The sequence below is a fragment of the Nicotiana tabacum genome, chromosome 16, assembly GCF_000715075.1.
Source record: "Nicotiana tabacum cultivar K326 chromosome 16, ASM71507v2, whole genome shotgun sequence".
Classification (NCBI taxonomy): domain Eukaryota; kingdom Viridiplantae; phylum Streptophyta; class Magnoliopsida; order Solanales; family Solanaceae; genus Nicotiana; species Nicotiana tabacum.
Genome location: NC_134095.1, coordinates 39,557,112 through 39,567,775, shown reverse-complemented (window position 1 = coordinate 39,567,775; position 10,664 = coordinate 39,557,112). Strand labels below are relative to the sequence as shown.

Genomic DNA, 10,664 nt, shown 5'->3' with positions numbered 1-10,664 from the left:
TTCGAGCCTTTGCTTATTGCTTTTGTCACGAAATGTGATTTTTGCGTCTTTTTCAAACATGTATTTGTAAAAAGTTTCATCCTTATTCTCACTCTTGTTGCTATCGATATTTTGAATATTGTGCCACTTGTGATTGTAATACATTAAATCATGAGATAATCTAATCTTCATATCCTGCAACTAAATAAAGGTAGATGGTCTTAATTTCAATATGAAGTCGGCTTGCAGAGATGCTATCTCTTTGGATTAAAAGGAACTAATAATTTTTACTTAATTATCTCAGTTAAACCATTTTATGTAATTAATTATAAAAAGAAAGCAAGCAGAACGTAACTTTTTATGTTGAATAATGGAGACGATGTTAGGACCGTAAAAATCAGGTGTCATACGGAAGCTAGCAAAGCAAACCTTGAGCGACGATAAATCATACAACAAAGGAGAAATATATCAAAAGAGACACAAACATTTAACGTGGTTCGGTCAACTGACCTACGTCCACCGAGGAGATGAGCAATCCACTATATAAAAAGAGAGTACAAAATATCGAGAGAACAACCTCACGAAGAGGCAAACACAAGGAAACACTAACACTTGTCCCGTAAAGTTCTCCCCCTAAACACTACTCTCAAGCCTCTATGGCTACATTGTGGATGCTACTGAATGAGAAGGACGGATCTTCAATTTATAGAACTCCAAACTTTTTCCTACAAGAAAAAGGACTAGCCAAGTATAGGAGAATTATAATTTCCTTCTACAAAAAGGAAAACCCAATTAAGGTAATTATATTGCCCTTTCCTTCAACAAATAGGAAAACCAAATATGATAAGAAAATTATGGCAAATACCTAACAGACGATTGTAAACAAACATTGATTAGCAAATAAATATGTCTACATGCTTTTATAACTCAAATAAGAATTCTTAAAACATTTATATAATTAAAATTCAACATTTTGCAAAATGAATTTTATAATAATAAAGTGAAATAAACGTGCAACGCACGTTCTGAGAGACTAATATATATATATATATATATTACACATTTTGGCTAACGAATATAATTAATTTCAATCCATCAATACTGTATCTTGCCCATAAACGGCGGGGTGTAGCTATAGATCGCGGATGTTGAGGCCTGTAACAATGTGGGGCATTGAAAATCAATCCCAACTGAAGATGACATTACACAAATCTTTGTTGGCGTCACATTTGTCACTGCACATGCAAAGGTAAAAATAGTACGGGCTAGCCAGTTTTCGGATTGATCATTAAAAAATAGTCAGCGTATGTAAAGTCATTGAAAAATAGCTATTATTTTGCTGCAACAGGGACCGGTCCAGCATTATATACTGGAGATCGATGCACTTGTGTATGAATTTCCCGCATATTATTCTAGAACTCCAACACGCGGAAAGTTCCAGCATAATATACTAGAGATTGGAACACTTGTGCATGAACTTCACCGGTATATTATACTGGAACTCCGATATATTATAATGGAGTTCCAGCATAAGTACATTATGGTGGAGTATTTTCCGGATTTCGAACAGTGTTTTTGTTCAGATTTATCTTTACATGAAAAGTGGCTAAATGTCGATTACTTTTGAAACTGTGACTATTTTCGAATGACCACTTGTAAATCTGGCTATTTTTGAATTTCTCCCCATGCAAAGTGTCAAAATACCTTGCGCAAGCTGTGCCCTTTAACTCAAAGTTTTCTTTAACGAGGTTAGCTGGTAGCAAATGTATTTAGATAACTAATGACGTAACATTCATAATATGTGGGATGTAATTTACATAACTTGAATTGTTCACATTGTTACACTTATCTTTACCTGGCAAGAGGGGCCTAAAACTATGGTCAGGTTTTGGTTTAAGTTTGCCATGACAGCCCATTTCCACGGATTACTTGGAATTTACAAAGAAATTATGTCCCAGAGTACATGACCATCTTCTCCAGGAGAATATAAATTTGCAGCTTTTCTTACTTTGGTCTTGAAAACCATCAACGTCGTGCCACAAAAGCACAACGCCAGATCTGGTTAGACTTAGAACTGCAGTTGCACTAAACTGTGCAGCGTGGAAAATTAAAAATTTACGGCTCCAATCCAAAGTATCTCACAGAAGTTCAGGATTGAAGAAATAACATTATGCTTGGTTCTAGAATGGAAAGACAAGGGCTGAAGGGGGAGAAACGGGGAAGAAGATCGATGAAATAGAAACAGGGTAGCCTACCTCACTCTAACCATTAACGATAATATCCTTTTGTTTAGTTAAATGAGAGGAAAGTTGAGCATACAAAAGGAAGCATAAAGCCAAATTCTAAGAAACACAAGTGGCTCATGAAGCAGGATAAATGATTCAACCAGCTAAATGGTCCGCCATATCCAAAAAAATTCTTAACAGTAGAAAATCAAGTTACATCACTAAAATAGTAAAAATGTAATATAAATGCAGTTCCATTTGTCTAATAATGAACTTTAAACAAAGAAGAGATCAAGCCACTAACAACAAAAAGAACTGCTGGCAAGACAAAAGCAAAAAGGAACTCATTGCTGTCCAACTTCAGCTTTCTTCTTTAGCCAGAGCCTATCAAGGCCACTATCGGCGTCTCCCTGCAGAAAGGATTTTCAAATCAATTGCACAAAATGATGAACAGCAAAAGCAAACAAAATAAGCCAAGACAACAAGATCCAAAGATAATAATCCACCAGTCAAGATAACCATAGCCCCAAATCATAGCTTGAACAATAAATGTAAAAGAAGCATCCTTCTTTATGTTACAAGTTTTGATGGAGGATAAATTACCAGCTTGAATACCAACCACCATCGCAAAGAGCTAAAACTGCCATTAATTTGTATAATACTCGTTATCAATGATCAACACTTCACAGAAAGAAGAATGGGACAAGAAAAATAGCCTACCACTAAAAACAAAATATCTAAAATGGATACGCCAAAAGTAACTAAGACCATAGAGCATAGGCACGGAGACCGCAGGAATGCCAACAAGGCTCTAAAGATGTTTGATATGACACAGACAATCTGAAGCAGACAATCTGAAGGTAAATACTACTTTCACATGATATTCAAAAACAACAAGCAACATACCTGGGCACGAATAAATCCACAGAAAGCATAAGTAGTGAACTGGTTATTGTATCGGCCAAACTCATCCAAATGCCCAACGTTGAGCTGGACAGAAGCGTGATCCTTAGAAGTGATCAACCTGTTAGTGGCAGAGCTGCATCCAAATAGTACATTAATTATCTAGGACAAACTAATATTACACCATCATTAATTAAATGACCAGGGGCAGCTGACTCTAATCCAAAGTGTTTGGAAGTAAGAAATACGTACCACTTCCTAGGGATGTAAAGGTCCATGTTTTGTCCCTCGTCGTTCTGCATCTTGGCAATGCTTTACACTAGTAGACTTTAGAAGTTAAAAGCTCCTGGATTTAGCTACAGTCAATCATTAAAAAGAGGCCATTCAAACTTCCATAATAAATAATAATCTAGAAGTATTCCAACAATTCAAAAGCATCCACACAAGTAAGACTAATTACACTTCGACCATCCCAATCGACATGATACAAGTATGAATCAAATGAAATATGATGAAATTACTTCTTGTTACACAAGTTTAAATGGCTTGGATTGAATGTACACACTCGTATAGATGCACACACTATCAAATTTCAAAAAGAAAATCTGACTGTAACAATTTGAAAAATTGGCACATGTAAGGTTACGATACAGCATCTTTTACGGTGCTAAATCAGTTAGGCTATACAGGAAATCCCATTTTCAGTTCCAGCACAAAGTTTGATTGCACGAACAAGAAACATGTATTATTTATGCAAAAAATTACAGAGATACAAAGGAATTCGATGTAGACTACAAAATTGACATAATACATAATAATACAAAAGGTAAAGGCCTTTGAAATTGAGAAGGAAAATGTGTGTGCACACGGAGAGTGAGATTGTTACCCGGAAGACAGACAGAGACGACACCGACGATTGCTATTGGGGAGAAGAGCAGGAATAGCTGCTTAAAGGTTTTATAAAAAAAACACCAAAAACCCTAATTCAGCCCCGATTGACTTAAATAACCCTAGTTGTTTTGCGCAATTACATAGACCTTTGAACCATCCGGCCCGCCTCATTTGAAAAGACCCGGTAAGAAATATATTAACGGTGTTATTCTTATCAAACACTTAACTTAAACCGTTTATATAACGAAAATCCTAGCTAAATAAACTTAAAATATCAATAATAAAATTACAAACTAATGAAATAATTGAGAAAATCCTATTACACTAAGTTTCTTAAGCTTTTATATAGAAAAAAAATAGAATAACTTATATGTTCAAAGTGCAAGAAAATTATTAGTAGTAAGTTGTGCTCATTTCCTAGTGCAAGAAAACTCATGACTATATTCTTATTAAGTAAGTTGTGCTCATTTCCTATTTAAGAGTTTTGAAAGATATATATTTCAATAATATTTATTCTCCTTTTCAATAGAAGTGTTTGACAAAAATATCATTCCCATTCTCACATTTCATAACATTCTTATTCACTTTCTTATTTCATAAGATTAAATATATAAGAACTTTATGTTAGTAATTCTAATTTATTTTTTAGTTATTCTATTTTAATATACTTAGTTTGAGATGTCTATTTTTCAAATCTAAACACTTCGCACCCCTGTAAAAAGGAAATACTACTGAAACTAATACTTATGTAGAATTTTCATTAAATAAATACTATATAAGTAGTTGATTTTAAAATACAAAAACTGGACGTGCAGTTAAATCATATTATAGGGATATGTAGTGTAATCTTCCCCTAAAACAACAGATGTTGTAGAATAGCAGATTTATTAAAAACTTCTTAGATTATACTACTGATTTCGTTGATCTCAACTTAATAAATTTTCTCTTACAAAATTGAATGCCCTTGGTAAAACCAAAACTTGGCCAGTTTGGAAGACTCAAAATTAGTAGAAGTAATATTTTCATGATTGCACATTTTAATTTTAAGTAAAGCTCCGATGTTATATTCCTCTTTGCAGAGTTGCAACAAATTTCAACGTCTGATATGGGATGATATTTTTTTTGTGTGTGGTTAATTTAACATTAATAACCATTTTCTTCTTTAGAGATCAGCCATATCATTTTCGTCGTTAGTACTCTAAGAATCTTGACAAGGACCATAGAAGGGCGGATTCCTAAGTGTAAAATAATTTGTTAGCTGTGAAGAATTTAATGCAAGGTTGACGAAACGAGAAATAAGTACCAAAAACAATGAAGCTAACGCAAAACATGGCTCAAGTTCTGAATTAAAGTATTTACCGAGCATACCATCCGTAAGTTGTTATAATATAGATTAACTTCCAATCTCGAGAATAGTTTGCTCCTAAAAGCCAGAGAAATAGTCTTATGTTGCTTCTCTCTGCCAGTTAAGTAGATTCATATTGAGCAAAACTCATGAAAATGGAGCATCAGATGAAGTTGTGCACTCGGAGCAAGAACAAATGTTTAACCACAAAATTCATCAGCATCTTCTTTTTCACCTTGTTTCTTTTTGTCATCCTTTTCCATATCCAGTATTCATATCCTTTTGATTTCTCCTTATCAGCAAGGTCTCAAAGATGTGCTTTTCGTTCCCAAGAGAATTACTCTGATGTCAAGGAAACCATGACGGCGAAGCTCAAAGACGCTATCACTTTCCTCCCCCTTCAGGACCTTAGATTTAGAGAAACAGCCACAACTGGCCACACATGGTTTATGAGCTCTTTGAACGATACACACGAGGAAAATGAAGCAGAACACTTGTATTTCCCTTCTAAGGCATCCAAAGGACGGCTTCTTTGCTTTAAGGGATGGGATACTAAGGATGGCACAAAGAATTCATATGCTTTGGCATGGCGAGAAAGTCTTCCCGACTCTGCTATTCTATTGGAAGGCTTAACATTCATATCCTACACATATTACGACCACCATAATCTATGGCATGGATTATCTGCAGTGGCTCCTTTTGTAAGATGGTCAATGAAAAATAAGTGTTTGAAGCCAGCAAGATGGGCCCTATTCCACTGGGGAGAACTGAGATTAAGAATGGGGTCATGGGTTCAACAACTTATGCAAGCAAATTTTGGTAAAGTTAAGGTGGAAGTATTTGATAGAGATGTACCTTACTGTTTTGAGAAAGCCATTGTCATGAGGCATGAGACAAGTCAAATGGGGCAGGAGAATTAGCTGAAGCTGTTCGACCTGTTGCGCTGCAAGGCTAGGAGTTACTGTGGCATTAATCCTGCAGGCAAGGGTAGAGAGATTAATAAAAAGGGTTTCCAATTATAAGACTTACTCTGCTAATGAGAAGAGGTTCACGCTCGTTCAAGAATGCACCTGCTGTAACTGACATATTTGCAAAGGAATGTGCAAGAATCAAAGGCTGCATTCTGCAAGTAGTTCAGTCAGACGATCTATCTTTCTGCGACCAGGTACACATGTTTTCCTTTTCTTCCATTAGTATTCAGTTATTACCCCAAAAAATATCAATGGAGCAATGGTAATTCACAATGAAATATACAACTAAAGCTTACCAAGCAACTAATACCAACAATCTATTCATATTACCCTACTTGCAGTAGTTCCAAGCAATCACTGAAATTAACACAAATGTCCTTTATCAGGTGAAAGTGCTCACCAACAGCGATATTGTTGCGTCTCCATGTGGAGCACAGTTAACGGATATGCTCTTCATGGACCGCGAGAGCAGCGTGATGGAATTCTATCCAAAAGGATGGTTAGAGTATGCTGGCTCAGGCCAATATGCTTACCACTGGATGGCAAATCAATCAGGGATGAAACATCAGGGTGCATGGAGGGATCCAATGGGAAAAGAGTGTCCATCCCCCAAAGATCGTCTGCAGTGCTTTCTTTTTCATAAAGATGGCATGGTTGGACACAACGAGACCTATTTTACTGAATGGGTTAGAAGAGTCATCGATCATGTTAGGCTAATCAAGCTGGAGCAAGCTTCTACAAATCAAGCAAACGAGCAACAACATGATTCAAAAGCATGTATATGCTAGCCTACTATTGAAGTATTCAATAGCGCCATTAACAGAAGACTTTGTAAGAGTTAGAATCAAATGTGCAAACTGATTTGCTAGAAATCATTATTTGCAAACAAGCTCCTGTTTTAACAAATGAAATATCGAGCATCCTCCATTGCAAAATAATCACTTTTTTCCTAAGGTAAGCACACAGTAATCATTGTCATATAGCAAGTATCACAAAGAAAATAAAAGTGAAAAAGCAAAAGGATGAACTAATAGCAACCCTCAGTGCTTCTACAAATTAGGAAAGTTTACATAAGACTAATATTCAGAACTCTACAGTTGCAACCTTGCTTCCCCCAATCACTAAAAATCAACCACTGCTTAGCTTTTGTATGATGCATTTTGTGTGTTTCTCTCATTTTTATCAAAACGTACACCAGGAAATAGCAAAACAGCACAGAAAGATAGGATTGCTCTTATCTCCGTGAATGGGCAACAAGTAGATCACAAAAAAGCAAAATAGTGGAAAATGTACCACATCATCATATGGTTTGATCCTTCCAGGATGATGCTCCTGCTCAACCGTCTCGTGTTGTTCTTCACCCCTGCTTGAGCTTTGATCAATGCAATTTGCTGTAACATTAGGAAAGTATAAATGCTTAAGGAAATAGGAAAGTCATGTAACTTACTAGTAAGAATGTTTCAATATTCAATAAAACAAGCATATATCGTGAGAATTTCATATAGACCGACCAATCAACACGTTTATAAACTTTGTCACACTAACTCTAGAAAGCTTACTCATTCTAATGGCTTGAAGCAATCTAAAGCTTACTCGTTCTAAGTGTTTGTCCCTGCAAGTTTATTAGCAAATTGAACAATGATTTTTTCTAGAAGATCCACTTCAAACCTGGTAATGGAGAGCACATCAGATTTTGGAAGGACATTTGGCTGAATAACACAGCCCTCATGAATGATTATCCTAACATTTTCCAAATTTCCATGGACAAGAACTCCTCAATTGCTTAGAACAGGAGCAACAACAACTGGGATGTGCATCTGAGAAGGTCTGTACAAGATTGGGAAATGGAAAGTTTGATGAAAATGCTAGCAAGAGTGGAAAGCTACAACATTGATGAAGATCTTTCAAACACTATGTGTTGGGGTAGCAAGGGTATCTTCACAGTCAAAGAGTGCTACAAGCAAAACTGCACTCAAAATCAGGTGCTTGATGCCTGGCCATGGAAATTGATATGGAGGACCAAATTATCTATTAAGGTTATATGCTTCAATTGGATTGCATTATATGAAGCTTGTCTTTTTTCCATGGAAAACATCAAATGCAAGTCATGGAGATCTAACAAGGATGTATCATTCAATGCACTAGAGAAGCCATAAGAATTTTTGTTTGGAATTTGTTGAGTTTTGCTGTAAAAGCAGAGCAAATATTCGGTAGAGATGGAGATTGCAGAAAATTCAGCGTCAACAAAGGCATTCAGGCAAGTTGGCATGGGAGTACCTAAGGAAAGGCAAAAGAAGGCTACAGTACACAAATTTGCAAAAGATTTACATTAACAATTGCAATTAAAGAGGGAGAGAGAGCAAAAGAAAAGGATCTGGCTCCCCTCCTGTGTAGGATCTCTCCAATTTTAGCAGTGGAGGTCTAATTTAATGACATATGTCATTTTTCAAATCCATTAACTCAATCCCTAAAATATGGTTAAAACTAAATATTCCTATAATTTAGCCTTTCTTTAAATGTAGAATCCTTTACTTACAGGGATAGTGGGATACGGTACCAGCAAATCACTTTTCCAAGTGCCATACACAGGCGATGATATGTCTGTGCCATTACTAATGAGACAGCAAAAGATATTGCGGGATCTTGATCTGTGATAAATGTCTTTGGTTTCTCTGCAGACATAATCCTAAAGAATGCATTAAAAAGCCACTCAAAAGATTCAGCAGATTCTTCATATAAAAGGGCTGCACCAAATATGACCATTTCCCTATGATTGTTCAAACCAACAAATAATGCCAAGGGTCAGTATTCTTTATTTGTTCTATATGTTGTATCAAAGGACACAATATCTCCATAAATCTTAAAATCCATTATCATCTTTTCATCAGCCCAGAATATATTAGTTATCAAACCTTCATCATCTAATTGTAAAGAAAATCGAAAAGCAGGATCTTCTACAGTTCGTTTCTCAAAATAATTCACCAAGCTATGAGCCACTCCATGTTTCAAACTATCTGTTCTTTTGTCACGAAGATATTATGATCTCTCTTAGTGTAGCCTAAGAAAAGATTGTCCTCCAGCTTGACGAGCAGCATAATCAAATGAAGCTTTAGGACGTATCCCCGAATCATCTAATAAGTCAATTTCATATACTTGAGCCATTTTTATCTTTCTTTGTGATGGCAACAGATGAGATAAAGATAGAGGAACAAGAGGATGGTTATGTTTCTCTTCGAATGAAGTGATGCGAAACCTCCCATTTGATTGACGACTTACAATAACATGAGCCAAGCAACCGGTTCTAGTTTCCTTTCTATGTTTTTTAACAGTAGGATCTCGTTTGTCTTTACCTCTGTAACCTTCTTTATAACATGTTAATTTTCTTGAAGTCACATACCCGTGTACTCTGTTTTTGTTTGCATATTCTTTCCTAACACTAAAACCAATTGCAGCCGCGTATTCATTGTAACAATCATATGCATGCTCATCTGAATCAAATTCCATGCCAAGTTTTATTGGCACGTTACATCCACTTTCAGAGTCACTTGATATCTCCATAAATCTACATTATAAAAGATATGAATATGACAAATAATCTATATTCTTCAATTTTGGAAAAACTTTAAAAAAAAGTCTCAAATAATGAATTACAAGACATGGGGTCATCTGCAATCTTATTCATAACTTTTAAGTAGCTATTTTGAACTTTTTCACTTATAAACTAAGATTGGCGTCTATAAAAGGTTGAATAGAGTCTAATTTTCAAGTAATAAATGTAGAGCAAACTGCTATCATGTTGCCTTTTGTGTTTGAAAGTAGGCATAGCCACTAGGAAGAAATATGTTCTTCTCGATCAGCATTTTGTGAAACAGTTTTTAATCTTAATTATTCAACTTGCTATGTGTGTTTAAGGAATACAATTTCTCACATTGTTAAATATTGATTTCCTACTTTATTCTCAAATAGTTCAGTTGAGACATTTTATCAAACACATCGTAGACATTTTTTAACATGGGCAATTTGACACTACAAAAATCACAAGAGGTTTAATTTAACACTACAGAAATCATAAGAGGTGTAAGACTGAAGTAGAACCTGTTCTGTTGCCGTCCTCTTTACCCAGAAAAATATTTTGCTCAACCACTGATTTCGTTTTTCTCCTTGCAATTTTGTGTTGTTGTTGTTGTAGTAGTTTGTAAATGGTTTAATGACTTAATCTTTTGTTTTGATAAGAAAATATTCTCCCAATCAAAATGAAATTCCCAGCAAGATTTTCGGATAGTTGATTTCTCTTTCCAATTTTGATACTAACCCAGTAAGAGAATGCAATTTAATCATGGTTTAGTCTAC

General features: G+C 35.4%; 2 protein-coding genes across 6 annotated transcripts; both read right to left on the bottom strand.

Annotated features, from left to right (window-relative positions):
- Positions 1-2,383: 2,383 nt before the first annotated feature.
- Positions 2,384-4,151, bottom strand: LOC107790012 (small ribosomal subunit protein eS21-like). The gene is made up of 4 exons (XM_016611897.2): positions 3,994-4,151; positions 3,360-3,463; positions 3,111-3,243; positions 2,384-2,614 (listed from the first exon to the last, which is right to left on the bottom strand). Exons 2-4 carry the CDS (start codon positions 3,407-3,409, stop codon positions 2,549-2,551), a joined length of 249 nt encoding a protein of 82 aa, XP_016467383.1. The 5' UTR covers positions 3,410-3,463; positions 3,994-4,151; the 3' UTR covers positions 2,384-2,548.
- Positions 4,152-5,299: 1,148 nt separating this feature from the next.
- On the bottom strand, positions 5,300-9,939 carry LOC142170673 (uncharacterized). Of its 5 annotated transcripts, none has more exons than XR_012700015.1 (5): positions 8,851-9,939; positions 7,608-7,705; positions 6,414-6,992; positions 6,199-6,318; positions 5,300-6,110 (listed from the first exon to the last, which is right to left on the bottom strand). XR_012700015.1 is itself a non-coding variant. In XM_075232749.1 (5 exons), the coding sequence occupies exons 1-5, from the start codon at positions 8,041-8,043 to the stop codon at positions 5,996-5,998; spliced, it is 447 nt and encodes a 148-aa protein (XP_075088850.1). In that variant the 5' UTR covers positions 8,044-8,824; the 3' UTR covers positions 5,300-5,995. The 5 variants fall into 5 exon arrangements, 1 of the variants encoding a protein (XP_075088850.1); XR_012700018.1 differs by having other exon boundaries at positions 6,414-6,466; positions 8,851-9,938; XR_012700016.1 differs by having other exon boundaries at positions 6,414-6,498; positions 8,851-9,923.
- Between the last annotated feature and the right edge of the window lie 725 nt (positions 9,940-10,664).

Excerpts from the sequence above, each read along its gene's own strand:
- LOC107790012 (XM_016611897.2), bottom strand. The coding sequence starts at position 3,409 with ATGCAGAACGACGAGGGACAAAACATGGACCTTTACATCCCTAGGAAG. Across the intron at positions 3,244-3,359 it reads CTTTACATCCCTAGGAAGTG|CTCTGCCACTAACAGGTTGA; the intron begins GTACGTATTTCT and ends ATTTGGATGCAG. Across the intron at positions 2,615-3,110 it reads GTGGATTTATTCGTGCCCAG|GGAGACGCCGATAGTGGCCT; the intron begins GTATGTTGCTTG and ends TCCTTTCTGCAG.
- LOC142170673 (XM_075232749.1), bottom strand. The coding sequence starts at position 8,043 with ATGAGGGCTGTGTTATTCAGCCAAATGTCCTTCCAAAATCTGATGTGC. Across the intron at positions 6,467-7,607 it reads TCAAACCATATGATGATGTG|AATGCAGCCTTTGATTCTTG; the intron begins GTACATTTTCCA and ends AACTACTTGCAG. Across the intron at positions 6,319-6,413 it reads AAATATGTCAGTTACAGCAG|GATTAATGCCACAGTAACTC; the intron begins GTGCATTCTTGA and ends CCTTGCCTGCAG.